The following is an 18,839-nucleotide window of genomic DNA, read 5'->3' as shown; positions in this document are numbered from 1 at the left end:
ATACTACCCCAGACCCAAAACTCTGGATGAACAACTTTTTCGTTGAATACTGTGTTTAAAGACAATACATAATTTCAACTAGGCCACAGTATATATAAGGCAGTTAATTGTTAAATTAAAAAAAAAATAGAGGGGGGGAAACTACACCATCTAAAAAGACCACTTCTGTAGCTTTGCAGACGCTAATTGTTCCATGTTGATTTTCATCAGTATCTCTACTCAGAGCAAGGCTAATTAAAATAACTGGGTATATAACTAAATCTCTAAAAGTCACTTAAAAACAACTGCAAAGGTCTCTTCTGATGGCATTCTGTGCCTTAGAGGAGATTCAGTGAGAGACTCTGAATTAAAGAGAGATAAAGTTCAGTTGTGATGGGGGAAGCAAGCATTTTACTTTTCTAGTAGGAAAATCAAAGTCTTCCAAATGTTTGCCCAGCTCAGAATGCAGCACTGTTTCCTGTCTGGAATCTGAGATGGTGCACGGATAACTAGGTGGAACTCTTACCTGTCTTTTCAGGACTTGGCTCACATCTTGGCCCCTGTCCTCCACCTTCTGTCAGAAGTTAGTCCCAGAAGATTCTGGCCACAATTTTGAGGACACATTTATATCACTTCCTGCCTATATCATTCTCTGGGGAGTGTATCATATCCAACCTGGTAAGAACTCCTAGTATTTCACATCTTCCTGTGTCTCCAATGGCTGGCAACATTTAACTTGTCTAAGGGCAAATTCTAAACTTTTATGTTCTCCATGATATCAGAAACAGTATTTTGTAGTAGGCTGACAAAAGGCCTTAGTTGATTTTGATAAACCCCCAAAGGTAGGTACCTCCCGGAGCCTGTCTGCCTGATGGTGCATGAATGCTTCTGGGCTATAATGCCTTAGTGAACATGGTACACAAACTCTTCTGTTTTAGGGTTTGACAGTCTTAACTGACAAGCTCTCTTGCTTATGAATCACTGCTCAGACTGATCAGTAGCTACCACTTTCACATATTTAAGTGTTATCATTCAGATGAACTTATTTCTTATTAAAGTCTAAAGGGTCACAAGAAGGGAAAAGATTAGAGTTAAATACCCCCACACATCCTATATGCTTAATTCATTAACCATCTGAATCTTCAAAGCAGGACTTTAAGAGTCAGGCATGATGGTCCATGCCTATAATCCCAGTGACCTGGGAGGCTGAGGCAGGAGGATCTTGAGTTTGAGGCCAGCCTCAGCAAATTTAGTGAGATCCTATCTCAAAATTTAAAAAAATAAATAAAAAGGGCTGGAGGTACAGTGTCATAGTAGAGTGCCCTTGGGTTCAATCCCCAGGACAAAAAAGAAAAAAAAAAAAAAAAGCATTAGAAAATGATACTCTTTTATGATATTTATGTCATATTGACCTGTATTCACTGACAGGAGGCAGTTTGAATCAAGACATCAGTCTCTTAGAGACCTAGCTCTGTGGGCTTCCACATCTAAACTGCTCTTTGGGGTGGTGCAGCTGTGGATCTAGTCTATTGAGCTCAACATAATGTACACTTGTATTTCAAGACATGCAAAGTCAAGGGGGTCAAAACCAGGTATGGCTCAGTATGTGCTGCTGCACAGTTGAACACTGTCCTCCAAACTCATCCATTTATCAAAAAGTAGCTTAGACAACCTCCCTTCCAGAAAGCCTCTACTGTGCGTTGTATTTCCAGAGATGGTCTTAACCGAATCTACCTTCGCTGTTTTTACAATGTGACCTTGTTACTTCCTCATCAACAGTTTATGTTGTGATCAACATAAACTGTGGCAGGAGTGATCCTGTGAAATTTCTGAAGCTCAGTCTTAAGAGGTTTAAAGCTTTACCATCACAGCACAGAACACTAGGCCCCAAGAAGCCCAAGCTGGACCTGAGGAGGAGCAAAGGACAGAGTGTGAGCGAGAGAAAGAGTCTGTGTGCATGAGTGGGCGTGAGCGGCACAAGGGGACAGATGTGTCTCAGCCTCTCCTGGCCTCCACCAAGGCACCAGGGAGCAGGGAAGCCATCGTGGATCTTCCAACCTTAACCACTGTCTGGCTGCAGCCTCACGAGGAATCCCTGATGCCCATGAGGTGGATGAGCCCTGCTAGGATCCTGACCCACAGAATCTGAGTAAATGAGTGGTTGTTATTTTAAGCCACTAATTTTGGGTCGTTTATTAAGGAGTAATGGATAACCAGAATGGTCCCGACTCTGAGGTCAGTGATCACTCTCACTGGCCCCATCCTGAGAGGGTCCACTGCACTTCTACTTCTCTTCCTCTCTACTAGGAAAGGGGCTCCTGAGGGCAAAGTCTGTATTCTTATTGCCGACACAAGGTAGCCCTGGATAAATGTTTACTGACTAGTTGAAATTCTCACCTGCCTACTTCCTGTGAGAGTAGACACATTGGAGGTTAGGTTCACTTTTGTGTTTCTTTTAAAAAAATAAACTAGGCTCTGGTTTCCGAAAGAAAAGAAGAACATTTCAGAACAGTAAAACTCGCCCAGCTATGGGGATAGATGGGGATAGTGTAAGACATAAGCCTATGAAAAGCAGTCCGGACTGCCTAGCAGAGCCACAAGCCCGACTCTGCCTTTATCTAATTTCCAGCTCATTTACATTTACCTTTCAACTCCTCTTTTTCCAATTATTTGATCATTTCCTTTCTGTAGCATAATGGAAGAAGCAGATTTTAATTCATATGCCAGGACACTTGACGACTGGTGCTCCAGGTCCAGTCACTTAACCTTTCTGGAAAAGTCTTTTCTGGACATTTCTCTGGGTCTCAGTGTCCTCTTTTGCAGAATGGGAACTTTGATGCTCATAACATGGAACAACCTTTGATGACTCAAATTACTAGTTGTTCAGTCATTTCCCATCACAGTGGGGAGAGGCTTACATGAGATAATGGATATCAAATGGCTCTGTTAGGTTTCACTACATGTCAAGTGTTGTGCTGCCATCCTTCTGGTTAGACTCACAGTGAGCAAGAGAAAGGCAACAGCTCGCAGGACAGGAGCGGGCACACGACTTCATGTCAGGTCTCCTTCCCACTCCTCTCCTGCACGGTGCAGGCTGTGTACCGTACACACGTCACATTCCTCCTCTCCCTCGCTGGTAAAGGGAGTGATTTACCAGTTCCACAGTCTTTCTTTAGTTAAAAAATTTCCTGGTCTCTAAATATAAGATGAGATATATAAATGAATTTCCTAAATAAACTCTGGAGAAAAAGCTGAAGTATTCTATATCCAGTTCAAACCAAAGCATGTAATATTGTCTGTAGGATCTTCAAAAGGATTTTTAACAATCAGAGGATTTGAATATTGACAGAATTCTAGGAGAAGAGGCTATTACCCACTGGCTATATCCAAGTTAGCCACAGGATGTCCCAAAATATCAGACTTGTGGAACTTTTGAGTTGACGGATATCACTAGGAGACTGGTTTCCCCTCATCTTCTAGATCTTACCTCAAAAGTAATCCCACACCAATCAGTTTCTCCTATCTAGCCCTCCAACCTGGTGGCTGACAAGCCACAATTGTCAAACACCCCTCTTAAAAATGTGGGCTCCATGGAAGCATGGATTTTGTCAGTTTTGTTTACAGCAGGGTCCCCAGTGATAGGACCTGCCATACAGTAGGCACTCAACAATTTTTTGCTGAGTAAATAAATGAATAAATGACTATGCAGTTATCCAACCTTATGCCATCTCTTCTACAAAGAATTACTTCTAACAGAAAATAATCTGGCCGAGGATGTAGCTCAGTGACAAGAGTGCTTGCTTAACATGTGTGGAGCCCTGGGTTCAATCCCCAGTATAAACAAACAAAAGCCAACTGGTCAGTCACTACTTAAATGTCCCCAGGGATGGAACATTTTTCTTCCCAAGGCAGACAATTACAGTGAGTAGAAAGAGTATGGGGATCTGTGCATTAGAAGATGCTTTATATTGAACACAGAGCCACAGGTCTTGTCTGTTTTCATTTATAGTTTCAGGAAGTTCACCCTGATGGTCATAAAGGAACAGATTGCTTCTCCACTGACCAGCATGTGGAGATGGGTTGTCAAAAGCTAACACTGTCTCCTCTTTATTTTCTTATTCTTTATATCAAGACTCTGTCAACTCAAGGTTTTTTTTTAAACTCCAAGTTTGGTGTGTTCATGTGTACACGTAATGTGGGCATGTGCTATTGGAAAATCTTTAAAATCAGTCTGAAATCCATCAAAATAATAAAACGCTTAGCTGGGACGGCTAGCACCTGCTTCAACTTGTTTTGTCAGTCTCCTGGTTGTTTCCAATAGCTCTGAGCACAAAGCAAGCTTAACAATGCGGCATTCAGGGGAAACACTTCACTTTGTCTGCAGCTTCACATTCGCTAGGATCACTGACAACCTCGGAGAAGGGGCATTCAGGCATGGTGATCTGAGACAGCTGGGGCCCTTCACAAACCTCCAAGAGGACTCAACTACTCAATCCATCACTGCCAAAGGTCATTTTAATGGCTTCTTTTTGGAGTAAATTATACAAAATTTTAGACCCCAAACCCCAAAAATGACAATGTAAAAAATCAAGTAGAGACAGAATTACAGAAAGGGAGTAGGAGTTGGGGAAAGAGTGACAGAAACTGTTCTGTGCGTTTTTCCTCCACAGCCCATGACAAGAACTCCAACCCCACCTCCTCCCCAATTTCCTATTCAGTCTTCCATGGATATTTCTTTTCTCTTTGGACCCTCTGACAGCTTTCAGCAGAAACTTCTGATCAACAGGTAAGATATCTCACTAGTTGGAGCAGCAGACTGAACAGTATCATAAGATTTAATTTCTGTTCACGATCTTGAAAGAATATATATATATTTTTTTCTTTTTATTTATTTTTTTGTACTGGGAATTGAACCCAGGGGTGCTTTACCACTGAACTATATCCCCAGCCCTTTTTAAAATTTTGAGACAGGGTCTCACTAAGTTGCTGAAGCTGGCCTTGAAATGTAATCCTCCTGTCTCAGCCTTCCACGTTGCTGGGATTATAGGTATGCACTACCACACATAGCTTCTTCAAAGTAATTTTTCAAACTAAGAGAAGAAAATATCAGTATCTGAGGGAATCACACTAAATGCCAACTTTTTATGGTCTAGAAAAGCTGACAGCAGCTTTTTACAGGGCATCCAGAGTGGTCTGTCACTCTGAGACCAGGTTCACAATCAACAAGGGGCTAGAATGGGAAACAAAGCCACAGTGGGAGACCTAATTTTTTTTTTTTTTTTTTTTTGGCGGGGTGGGGGGTGGAATAGGTTCTTCTGTATATTTGAAGGCAGGATCCACGTCTAGATAATACCCCATAATCCTTTACTTGGTAAGCACTTTGTACATATGGAATGCTATTTCAAAGAGAAGCTTATTTGTTAAAGTAAATTTACAGGGTTGTTAGTGTTAAATGAGAGTGTTACAGAAGTGTTATTTTTGTTATAAAAGAACCTAGAATATTGAAATATTTTAATACTGCTTTCAAAAAGTGTGTTTACTATCATTGTTTATCTGAAGAAGAGCCCCCAACTCAAGATGAGGAAACTTGAGGCAGAGAGAGAGAGAGAGAGAGAGAGAGAGAGAGAGAGAGAGAGAGAGAGAGAGAGAGAGAGAGAGAGAGAGAGAGAGAGAGAGAGAGAGAGAGAGAGAGAGAGAGAGAGAGAGAGAGAGAGAGAGAGAGAGAGAGAGAGAGAGAGAGTGTGTTTTTAAAGTAATGTAACCAAGGTTCCAGAGTTTACACTGGCAGAGGTGGACTTTGAATCTGGGTCTGCTTCTTTGGCAAACACAAAGTCATCTTCATGTGCACATGAATGTCAGAAGCAGAAGATATACTTTCAGCTGGAGAGATGAGTGTTGGCATGGGTATTTAGATTGTATCTTGGGGAGATGAAGAAAAAAATCACATTCCATGCAGAGATAACAGCGTAGTGTTCCATAGGTTTATTTTTAACATGGTAAAGGTAATTTGAAAACTCAAGAAAAACTCTTTTTGTCAAAAACAATAGAACCTATAAAAATCTTCAGAAGATGGTATTACTTTGATGACAGTGACATTGTGTGGCTCTCTAAATATGTTCTTCACCTATCTCGAGACATTTTTTTCTAAGCCATGGTCCTTGCTTTCATCATTTAACACATCATTCAAACCACTTCAATAAAACAGTGCTCATGCTGAAGAGGGGCCTCACAGGACTAGATGACACACCAATTAACCAAGCACATCGAGCCAGATTGCTCTGTGCCTGGGACTCAGGAGACTGGCGTACAGAGGCAGCAAACAAAGGCACAAAGAGCAAGGATCCAAATGAAAGGAGCAAATGCGTGTGCTAAAGATGGGGCTTTCAGCCTGGCTCCTGTGGAAGTGTCTGTCAGGAGATTATTCACCACCAACCTTAATAAGGTTGATCATAACCCGCCAGATAGAATCACAAACCAGAATGTGCACTTGAAACTCCACGAGAACAAGAATATTACAGCCTGGCCTGGTGCCTTTTTAATGTGCATGCTGCATCCTGGGTGCTGGAGGTGGATGACTTAGGCTTTCACTCAAGAAGGGCCATCTCAAAATCCAGCTCTTGCACATAGGATTTTCTACTTTTCACCTACAGATAGATGTTGTGACTCAAGTGACACACAGAACAGGACCCTGCTCAAACCATTCTCCGGGTGGAGAGGAGAGATAAGCACTGAGCTGCTTGTGAAATAAGGAAGAGGTGCCCTAGGGTGTTTGAGGCACCCCATCCCTAAGGATGAAATACACCCCCCCAAACTTGGCAAAACGAAGCCCTTATTATGTACCAAATTCATTTTCCTTTTTAAGTTTAGTGCTGAAGCCCTGAATAGTAACTGCCAGGGTGAACAGCCCTAAAAATCACCCAAATGAATCAGTGAGAGCTTCCTAGAAGAGGCAAATATTCTGGGAAAGGATTTAAACCTTCAGTTTGTTTGAGTTCAGGGCTTTTACAGTCTTGTTAGTAGTCTCACTTCTCACTCTTTCTTTCTTTATGCACTGGGGATTGAATTCAGGGGTGCTCTATCACTACACTACATTCCTGGTCCTTTTTTTTTTTTTTTATTTTGAGAAAAGGTCTTGCTAAGTTGCTCTGCCTTGAGCTCATTATCTTCCTGCTTCAGCCTCCTGAGTAGCTGGGATTATAGGCATGGGCCTGCCACCACACCTGGCTCCACAGTGATTCTTATTGTGACATCTCCATGAGTTCCCTTCTCCATTACATAGTGAGCATGCACAGACCCCATACATGACAGCCACCTCGATTTGGCTTCATAACTAATACACAGGAGGAAAACCGCAACATGTTTAAAGGTCTGAGTGTAAAACCATGAATCCACAACAGAAAGGGGCCACACCCCTCCCACCCAACAAACTGACGTGCTTGACTCAGGCTGACCCATCTCATTTTTCCCTTCCTGAGGGACAATTTCCATCTTTATGTTACTTTTGCCAATTCCAAATACTTCATACAGTCAACAAAAATCCTTGAGGAAAACTCAGTCTACCCCATGAACAGATACTGAGCGAGTGGAGGCAGGAGCAATTCAGTTCTTGGATAAAAGATAGGTTTGGTGGTGGAGCACGCCTGTAATCCCAGACAGGCTGAGGCAGGAGGATTGGGAGTTCAAAGTCAGCCTCACAATTCAGCAAGACTCTATCTCAAAATAAATATTAAAAAGAGCTGGGGATGTGGCTCAGTGGTTAAGTGCCCCTGGGCTCAATCTGTGATGACCCCCCCACCAAAAAAAAAAAAAAATAGGTCTGGTATTAAAGATTCTTTGCTTAAGGCACGAATGTACCTGTGGATTTTCTTTCTTTCTTTCTTTTTTTTTTTTTTTGGTGGCATGCACATCATTTCTTATGAAGGAGTGTGGTGAGAGACCTTGTTCTGGTACCCACTGGGGACCCTGACAGCACATTAACAAGGGAAGGGGCAGCAGGAAGAAGGCAGGCAGGGGTGAACTGCGTTATTTTAGGAGTTTAAAACAAAGAAGGCCACCTCTAACGCTGGCATCGCCAAAGCTCAGAGGTAAGAGTTTATGGACTTGGGGGAAGAAATGCTAGAAAAGGGAGAAGGGATAGAAAATTCTGGCTTCCCTTTTGTCTCTATTTGATTCTTGGGTAATTTGGGGAAATTCCATTGCTTGGTTTCCCATATTTTTATCCAATTTTGTCTTCACCATAGGTACCTAAGGAAGAAACTGGTTGACTCAAAACACTCTCAGAACAGTATGTACACAAGTGGGCAGTGCTAGTGAGACCTGGCCTGCTTGGATATCTAACCTCTTAAGGGCATCGGAGCATCCACCTAGGAATGTGCTGGGGGCTGGGGCAGGGGTCTCCACCTTTCCCTCTCTCCTAGTGGTGCATCCATTCAAGGCCCATGCCATGTCAACTCCTTTGTAACCCCTGCCCCCAGACCTTGGCTCAGAGTTCTTCATGAATGCTTGACCAAGGCCCACAGTGCTCTGGCCTTCAGGTGGCTTCCTCATCTCCCAGAGGCAGCTCTCCTCAGCTCCATGTGTCCTATTCTCTAGGCCCTGTCTCATGGCAACTGCTTCAGTAAAAACTACTGAATGAATGAGTTTCTCCTCTTTGTAGCCCATATCTAGAAAAGGAATCTTGTCCTAAAAGTGAGAACAAACAGAAGAAAAGCAATTCTTTGAAAGTGTTGTTATGTTTCACAATGTAATTTGTTCCTTAGATTTTTTAAATGCTTTTGCCACATTTCTGACAACAATGATTCTGAATAGGATTTACCACACCTATGACCAAGCATATGTTGGTTAAAAAAAAAATGAAGAACCTCAGCCTTCAAGTACTTCTTTGGACTAACTTCCCAATTCCTTCAGGTAATGTTCTCGTGACATGTGCTCCTATGGGCCTCTCCTGTATCTTTATTACTGAGTCACCCACAATGTCTGCTCTATGGATTCAAACCCTCCTTTTCCTCTTCCCTGTCACATGCTTGTCTTTACCTTGGACCCTACATAAATATGGTGTACAACATGCCTGGAGCCTCACTTTATTCTCCAATGACTTATTGGCCTACTACTTAGGTTGGTCACACGTGGTCACTTGGTGGCCTGGTAGGTCAGAAGCTCCTAGAGGCCAGAGGCTGCAATGCCAAGCTTGCTTCTGAAGGCATTAAGCTTCCTGTACAGAGAGGTGCTGTTCAAGCCTTTGTGCTGATCATGATTAGACTCCTCTTCACACCTACAGCATCTCCCCTCTGCCCTGACACCCACTCCTTACCACCCATTCAAAAACAGAGGGCACATCAAAGGCCCCGTCTCCTTGGCCCTCACTTCCCCAAGTGGTCATCTTTTACTCTTCATTTCACTGCAGGAGCCGGTACACACCTGGTATCTGGATGTCTCACACCCAACACTGATATTTTTCAGTTTCCTATACCTAATACTCTTTGATCTTACAAATTCCATGAGTTTATTTTCTTCAATGCTCTAGAGGCTAACAGTTTGCCTCTAGGATAAAGGAATATGATCAATGAAACCCCAAATACATCAATGGCACTCTTTCTCCCCCAAAAGTCTCTTTTTATTATCCACTATAATACCTAGCAAAATACTGGGAGATAGGTACTACAATATGCAACATAGGTAAATATAAATATTCTATTTATTGGGCATCTATCTAAACTGACCTCCTTTTTTCTGTGCTTGTACCTCTATCGTCATACTACAGAGCATTCAGTGATCCTTTGAAAATAATCTAAGTCAGATCATTTACTCTCCCAGTAACACCTCAAGTCCTCGGCATGGCCTCTGAGGTTGTGTATGTGACGTGGCCTCTGGTTACTGCTCTGAATTTATTTTTTTCCACTTTTTTCTTGCTGACTCCACTCCAGTCCACTGATCTCTGCTTCCTTACACGTGCCAAGCACACTCCATCTTGGTGCCTTTGCACCTGCTCTTACCAAGTGGCATTCAAGTGCCTGCTTGAATGGTACTTCTTCAGAGAGGACTGTCTGCTTTCTTTTCCTTTATGGGACTCATCACCACCTGATGAGCTATGTATTTAGTTATCACTTTGCTTTCTATCTTTGCTTTCATGCCCCACCCCTCACCAAATGTAGTGCAGGAGAGCCAAGACCTGAGTGTCCTCTCACTACTCCATCCCCACTACCCAGCAGCGGCACAGCAGGAGCTCAAGACAGGAATGCAAAAGCAAGTGGAGGAGGATGAATGATGAACATTTATGTGTGCTCTGAATCTGAACCTACAGAGATGCTCTCTTACAGCATTCTATGTCCCGGCGGCTAAGCCATGCCAGAATACGGCCCTGTTTCAGTCACTCAGCTCTGTGGTTGTGAGAAAGTTAAGGAAAGAACAGCAGAATGGTCAGCAGTGGAGTTACAGAATATTAGTCTGAAAAGGGCCTTAGAGATCTTATTTTACAGATGAAGGCACTGAGGTCCAGTAAGGAACAGTGGCTAGTCCAGGGCCATGGAGGAAACTAGTAGCAAAGTGGGAACTGCATACTGCTGCACCCCCACCCCACATACATATGTGATATGACTACACTGGAATGAGATAGTCTTCCATTCCAGCCTGGGATTCTCATCTCTACACCAAGGAACCTCTCAGTGTTCTACACACTATCTGATCATTTGTAAAATACAATTAGTGATGATGCTTTAAAATATGCAAAGGGAAGTGACAAGGTCAGGGTCACACAAATGAAAAGAACTAGCTTCCACTGAAGGCTAACAGAACAAGCCCTTCAGGATTCTGTTGGGAGACAGTCCTGAGACCTGTCCACCATTATGATTAACCTCTGAGCACATATACTGTATTTCTTCTTGGATTCCTTTTTGTAGAGAAACAGAAGAATATGGTTTAATAAACACTGAACACTTTATTTTTGCTTTCTTTCTACCATGCAGGTAAACTGTGTCTAAAGAATTTCCTTATAAACACAATAGCATTCATGCATTACAAAAAGTCACAGAAAAAGTGCTTGACTTAAAAAAAGTAATAAAATTGTTAATCCAACTCTATGATCTTACAAAGACTCCTTTCTACTTTAAAAAAAAAAGTCTTCCTGTATCTCAATCAATGTAGCTGAGAAATAATTCTTGAAGCCCTGGTGAATACCTGGGTTTTATAATACTGTACTTCAGATTGAGTCACATGAACTTCCAATGTAAGTCATATGGTCACTTTAAAGATCTTAGCATAGAATTCTAGTGGAGCTGCACCTACCACCACACTAAGATAAAGTCCATTCTAAATACAGCAATGAAGGATAAAGACATAAAATTATGTTACATATACGTGCTACTCCATATCCATCACATCCCATCTCCCCTGCCCCACAAACACATGTGAAAGGACTACATTGGAACAAGGTTCCCCCACCCCTTCTTAAACAAATATGTAGGATTTATACATCCAAGTGAGCAGGCTGTGCCTTTGGGTGTTATTTTCCAATAAGGCTAGCATCATATAGCATTTTTATGGAATCCCTCTTTTAGAATATAGGTTCTCCAGAATTATTGGGCATAGGGCTCACCCAGGGAACGTGTCAAATGTGCAGATTCTTAAGAGATTGGGATTTAACTAGTCTCGGATGGGGCTTGGGAATCTGTACTTTTAACAAGCACTTTGTATATTTCTTATATAGGCAATCTATGAGAAATAGTGCTTTAGAATTGCCCAGAATCAGTTCAATATCAAAATAAGGACTTTAGAGTCAAACTCTGTACACACATATATAACACACTGAAGGTTTACTTTATTGTATTCTTCCTGATAGATCATATCAGCACAGATGTGCACAGAAGTGTCAAGTTGCAGCAACAACATACCTCCATGAAAGAGATTCCTAAGCTCCAGACATCAGAGTGGATTCCATACTGTTCCCCTGAAATTCTTTCAGGCTGTAAGAAAACAGAAAGGAGTCTGTGAGCTGATCTAAGTTACTTCAGGAAACACAAACTGAACACAAGCTTGGCTAAGATGGGAGGCCACCAACATTTGCACAGCAAAACAATTTTACACATATGTGCATGTGTACATGTACATATTATACAGAGATTATGTAGAAATTTTCTCTATATATACATATATATGCATATATATATATATGTATGTGTGTGTATGTGCGTATATGTATGTGTGTATATATATATTTTTTTTTTTTTCCTCGATCCTCTACACAGTCCCTGTGGGGAAAAAACTATTATCCCTATTTCACAAACAAAGAATATCAAAGTTCCAATTAATGAATTAACATGACAACCACCTAAGCTAGCAAATGAGCTGAGAACTGAACCTAGGACTTCTCCCTCCAAGTCTAGTAGTCTAACTATAGAGAGACAAATTACACAAAATGATACAATATTACCACTTACTTGTATTTTGATAGATGGGTCTTGAAGACTAGAGTTTAGAAAAATTTAAAAAAAATTTTTTTTTTTTTTGGAAATAATTTCAAACTTAGAGGGAAGGGGAAAGAATAAGACTAGTGCAAAAATATCCACATTTCCTTTTTTCTAGATTCACCTACCGTTCAATGTTTTATTTCACTTACCAGGGTTTTGGGTTTTCTTTAAATATTTTTAGTTGTAGATAGACACAAATATCTTTATTTTGTTTCTTTTTTTTTTTTTTTTTTTTCTTTTAATGTGGTGCTGGGAAATGAACCCAGTGCCTCACACATGTGAAGGCCACATTCCACCACTGAGCCACAACCCCAGCTCCCCAGGTTTCTTTTGATACGAATCAAAGAATAGTTTGGAAGGTCCACTTGGGATACTTGGTCCTCCAATCAAAATGTCTAACGAACACCTAGTGTAGAAACCTGCTACATGCACATTCTACCTCAACAGGAATAATTTCATACTGAGTGGGGGCTTCCTAATTTGTCCAGCTAGGATTTGGCATTCAGTAGGGTACTTAGAGAAAGTCTGGGATGAACACATTAACAAATGATAAGACAAACGGTTCTCACAAAGGTGGAACAGCTGCTCAAAGTTACAGAGCTAATTGGGCAGGGCTGGGATCAGAACTGGATAATGGATCTCATCTCATTATCCAATTCTAGTCAGTTTAATAGGTATTAGGATGCATTCCTATGGAACTGGCTAGCCAGTTATGGGAGTAACACCATTACTGTCATCATCACCATCATCAACATTACCACTGTGTATACTTGCTAAAGATTTGCCACATGGCAGTCACCATTTTAAGTCCTTTGACGTACTCTCATTTCAGATTCATTTGAGTTTTATACCATCATCCCTGATGTAATTATTGCCCAAGCCTCAAGCTATGGATTAGCAAGCATTTAGTGTACTGTCCAGGAGCAGGGCTAGGATTCAAACCCAGTTATTTCTATTTTTAGGGAGCCGGGGGTACCAGAGATTGAACTCAGGGGAACTTCACCACTGAGCCACAACCCCAGCTCCCCGTTTTTTGTATTTTATTTAGAGACAGGGTCTTACTGAGTTGCTTAGGGTCTCTCCATGTTGCTGAGGCTGGCTTTGAACTCTCAATCTCCTGCCTCAGCCTCCCAAGCTGCTGGGATTACAGGTGAGAGCCACTGTGCCCAGCTCAAACCCACTTATTTCTGACTGCAAAGTTAGAGTTCTTTCCAAAGTGCCAAACTTCCCCAGAACTAAAAGTCAGAGGAGCCGAGCACTCTGGTCTCAATGTTGGTGCATAATGAGAGTCTCAATCTGGTGAGTATTTCTGAAAATTCAGTCTTTGTATCAACCACCACATAGCCGCCACAGGTGCTCACCACAAATGAACCTCCTGAACCAGAATCTCTGGGTGAGGGCCTGGGGATCTTCATTTAAAAAAATTCTTCTCTGGTTGATTCTTTAGTACTCTCAACTCCAGCCACGAAAGATTTCTACAAAGGCAGTGACCCTCTGGATGTCTCCCCCTTCCTCCTCCTCTGCTTAGTGACTCTACCTTGTACAGGCCTTGTTTGAGGGCCACTTTTATTTGTGTAACCTTTCTCTATTTCTCAGACAGAATCACCCAGTCCTGCCTCTGGACTTCATTGAGATTCTGTTCTTGTCGTTAACATTTATTTGTCATACTGTGTTACAACTGTCCATTTTTTGGTCTCTTTCCCCTAAGAGGCAAAGGGAGTGTCTTATTTACCTCACGCATGGTGCCACAGCTGACAAGCGGCAGGCATGCAGCACTCCGTGCATGCTGACCGGAGGGGTGCAAAACATGTTCACCACACATTTGGTTTTAAGAATGAACTTCATAATTAAGTTCCTCAGAGAATTCTAATGTAACTTCCCCAAAGATTGCTGCTGTTCATGTTCATCAAGAACTTACAGCAAAGACAAAAATCCTAAAACCCTCCAGAATTGTTAAACAAATAATCAAATGCTGCCTTACTCCCTGGTCTTCTTGCCGCCTTCTCTCCATTTCTTCCTTCCACTGGCTGAATAATTACCAACACACAGCACTTCATCCAGAATGCAGAAGAAGCAGACATACAAGTAGAATTGGAATGTGCATATAAAATATCCTGGCAGAACCGATGATGAGATTAAATATACCCATTGCATTTGCCCACTGAACTACCAAAACAAATGCAAATTGACAGCTGAATAAAACATAGAAAATCAAATTTTAAAAAACTGAAAAAGTGGTAATATTCACAGATATCAGGTAGCAAGTAAGAGAAGGATGAGATTCTGACAACTTCTTGGAAAAAGTATCCTTGCAATAAGCTAACAAATAAGATCATTATTGTGATGATGTGCTTGAGCAAGAATGCTCAGCAAAAGCAGGTAGCAAGCTCCATGCACCTATCCTAAAGCATGCATAAGGTAGACAGGGACTTGCAAACATGCCCAGGACCTATAACTGACTCAGGTAGAAGACAAGCCCAACACATTCTGAATTTATGGAGCTCGAATTTCTTGAACTAAAGCTGCATAATCCAAAGCTAGTCTCACACTTTATTTATTTATTCATTATTTTTTGTGGTGCTGGGGACTGAACGCAGGATCTTGTGCATGCTAGGCAAATGCTCTACCCAGTCCTTGGTCTCACACTTGAAGCCAAGGCGGCCTGCCCTGTCCTCTCCCCTCAAAACAAAACCAACCACCAGGTACAACACTGCTGACAGAGGATCTGTGATGGATATTCTGCAGTTAAAAAGCTAAGGCTGGGTCACCTGCTCACATGGCAAATGTCAGCAGTGTAAGACGCTAAGTGACAAGATGGCTTCCTGAGAAGCACCTCTGTACTGAAGCGGAAGTGAAGAGCACACAAAAGAAAACAAAACCCCTGGCTTGTTCCTGAGAACAGCAAGGCTTGGTGATGATGGAAGATGCAAATTTACAGTGGTTCTTCCAGGACAATGGCTTCAAGCTGGCACTCACACTCCTTGCTCTGGCTACTCTGTGACTGGACATTTAACCAGGACCCACCTGTAGTTACCTAGTTCCAGAACTCTGTTTACAATACAACACTCCAATACTGACCCTGCCTTTCCCACTTTTCTTTCTTCTGCTTCTCTGCTCATCTCCGACAGGCTTCTTTTTCAGTTCCCTGGGGTGAGGGAGGAGTGGCAGCTTCAGCTCTGGTTTGCTGATGGAGAGCCCTCTGGGCTTCCAGCAGGAAACAGGGAGGACCTTGGGGGAAGAAGTCTGAGACCTTCAGTCTTAGGTGGGCCCTGGAGCCTGACCACTGTCCTCTCTCCTGAGTGTGGTAAGGTGGAGGCCCTCAGGAATATGCAGCTCTGGTGCTCTGACATTTTGCTTTCCTTTCTGATATGAGATTTCACTCAAAAATTGTCCTGAGAGTTCCTGTACATTTAGCTCTTCAGTGCACTGGAGATGGTTAAAAAAATTTTTTTAACTAGACTTTTCAACAGAAGAGTTGATCCAAATAACTTAACTTGCCATTTGTTGCAACCAGAAGCTGGTGTCCTAATTAAATCTTACCTCTCACTACGTGCTGCTCCGAGACCTTGGGCTAAAGTTACTTCACCTTTGGTTCTCTGTAAAGTGGTGATATTAATGACAGCTCTGTTCTATGGGTTGTGTGAGGATTAAATGAATCCATGTAACATGCTTGATTCAGTATGTGCCATAGGGGAATGCTCAGTAAATGCTAGCCTTTTCCCAGTCGTCACCCCTACCCTTACTGTCACAACGTGAGCATGGCCACCTGAATCACAGCATATGGTCTGTACAGGTTTTATTACAGGTAAAGACGTTTCTAAGGATGGGAGCAGCCTGAACAGTGAGGGGAAGGGGTGGGTGACATTCAGGAGATAAGAATAATCATTTAGACTTATTTTCTGATTCCAAAGAATAAGTATTTAAGTGACTTTTTTTTTATTTCAAAATTTCAGTGCTCATACTAATAATGTTAAATTTTAAAAACAATAGTTTGTTAAAGTTTAGGGACTTTTATCTTTAGAACAAATATTCAGTAATTAGTATTTCTGAGAAATAGTTTTATTTAATATAACCCCCAACGCCTTCTGGACCCCTTTCATAATTCTTCTGGATGAAATTCTGTTAAAACATAGTTGCAAATCTTTCATGCTTTGCATGAAAGCGTCTACTGAACAGACAATATCTGTCCCTTAAAAGGCATGTGTCCTTGAACAGGACATTTTATAGGTCTCCATCTCCTCACTGGTCAGTGGCTCCCCACTGACCATGATCATGATGACTTTCAAAACCTCCCACAAGCTCTGCTGCTTACTGGGGCCGAGAGTCATTGTCCAGATGATTTAGGATGTTACAAAAGTCTTCCTTTCTCCTATTGTTATTTTTCTTGTATCTTACACTCAAGGGTATAGGAGAATAAACTGACATTGAACATGCAGGGCTATTTCTTTCTGGTTCATTTTCTCTTCAACATTTCAGTGGTCTATCTGGTTGTATTTAAACAATCAGGGGTCTTCTATACCTTTAATATGTAAATAAGATTCTTAATACAAAAAGTTGCATGCTCATATCTTATAATTAGTGTACAAGACACTTCTGGATTGTACCTGTCATGAACTAACTCATTCACTGGACACTGTGTGAAGGACAGGTACAGAGAATGAAAAGAATAAACTCTGCCCCTGTGAAGTTCATAATCTAGACTGGGAGAGATATAAATAATTTTGAAATGGTGAGAGGCACAGCAATTTAGAGTTAGCTTCTGGAGGCAGATCACTCAGGTGTGAATCCTAACTGCCACTTATTAGCTGTGTGAACTTGGGTAAGTCATATATAACTTCTCTCACCTCAATTTCTTCATCTGTAAAATGAGAATAATAATATTACTACTTCATAGGGTTGTTTTGAGGATTTAAAGAGTTAACACATGCAAGAGCTTAGAAGAATGATTGGCACATAGTGCTAATTAAGTGCTAGCTATTATTAATAATGTTATTACCACTACACAGAAGTACGCAAGAATACAAAGTGAGGGAAATGGAGGGCATTCCATCATTACATCAGATGACCTCTAATTATACAGTCCCACAATTTATTATTTGTCCTCTACCCCACCTCCCACCCCCACAGATTCCATGCCACCTTCTGTTTCTGAGTCTTTGCTCATCTTTCCTCAGGGATCTCTCTTTTCTAACTGCCCCCTTTGCATCCTGTTTGAATCATCAAATCTGCACATTACAAGCCTTCTTATTTTCTAAATGTATGTTTGGAACAGCTGAAGTCCTTATCAGTTCACAGACGATGCTGCTATACATGAGGGCATGTTTCCTATTTTGCCCAAATCTTAGGTAGACTACCAAGTGGTTCTGAAGTACCTGACGGACAGCGTGGAAGGTGCTCAGTGAGCACTGGGCGATCAACTGAGGTGCTCAGACTCAGATCCGCTTTCACTGGTATGAACTGGGGACTGGCAAATTTTTTTCTGTAAAGAGCCAGACAGTAGATATTTTTTTCCTTTGTGGGTCATATGCTCCCTGTTCAACTGTCCCAACTCCTCAGCCCTGCTACCGCAGTCACATCAAATACACACAAAATACGCAAACAAATGACTGCTGCCACATTCCAATAAAACTTTACTTACAAAACAGGCCTGTGAGCCATAGTTTGCTAACTCTTGGCATAGATTCCTCATGTGGAACTCAAAATGATAAAACGAACCAGCTGAAATGCAATCCAGTTCTGGGTAACAACAAAAAACAATAACAAAAAAAACCCCACCAACTCTTCTCCCTCAGGAGACTGTCAACAGACAGGGCAGGGATAGTAAAAATGGATTATTTCCATGTTCCCTGCCCCAACTCTTGATCTTGATCTGAGGCAACCTAGGTAAGTACTTGGCCAATGAGAACCTACTGAATTAAGTTAAGCTCTCCCACTCAGGCCATCTCTGTTTTCTGCCTAGGTAACTTCTGCTTTTTACAGTTTGAACTAAAAAGTTGATGACTAGAATTCACTCACCCAAGAAGCAAAGCAATTTCAGTATTGCCAACCTGAGCTAACGTTTCATAATTTTAATCCTCACATTTTCAATTAACAGACGGATGCATCACATTCATCCATAAACAAAAAGGAAAAAAAGTAATTTCTTTAATGTACACCTGGGAAAGACAACTGTAATCTGGATTTGTACATTCAAATATAAAGCAATTTAATTATTAGAGCAATTTAAAGCTACTAAGAACATGATGGGTAGTTGGGAAGTTGTTTCATTTATAGTTTTTTTTTTTTAAATCTCAGTGTTTCATATTCTTTCAAAGACTGAGACTGTAGCATTAGCGGGGCTTTGTTAACTACAAAGGTGGCTCACCAATTTCACCCAACCTGATGTAGCCAGGAAGGAGA

General features: G+C 41.5%; 1 protein-coding gene across 6 annotated transcripts in view; it reads right to left on the bottom strand.

Annotated features, from left to right (window-relative positions):
* The window catches only part of MAP2K5 (mitogen-activated protein kinase kinase 5), a 241,415-nt gene that overhangs the window by 87,555 nt on the left and 135,021 nt on the right, over nucleotides 1-18,839 (bottom strand). For all 6 annotated transcript variants that reach the window (XR_013762228.1, XM_079129590.1, XM_079129591.1 and 3 more), the window contains one exon: nucleotides 11,865-11,936. Coding sequence is in view for 5 of the 6 variants with exons in the window: in XM_079129590.1 (XP_078985716.1) it covers nucleotides 11,865-11,936 (72 nt within the window). In the remaining variant the exon portion in view is untranslated. The remainder of the gene's footprint in view (nucleotides 1-11,864; nucleotides 11,937-18,839) is intronic.

Source organism: Sciurus vulgaris (assembly GCF_902686455.1).
Source record: "Sciurus vulgaris genome assembly, chromosome: 2".
In the NCBI taxonomy this organism is placed as follows: domain Eukaryota; kingdom Metazoa; phylum Chordata; class Mammalia; order Rodentia; family Sciuridae; genus Sciurus; species Sciurus vulgaris.
The sequence above is the reverse complement of the archived record's forward strand: the minus strand, read 5'-3'. Positions and strand labels throughout refer to the sequence as shown.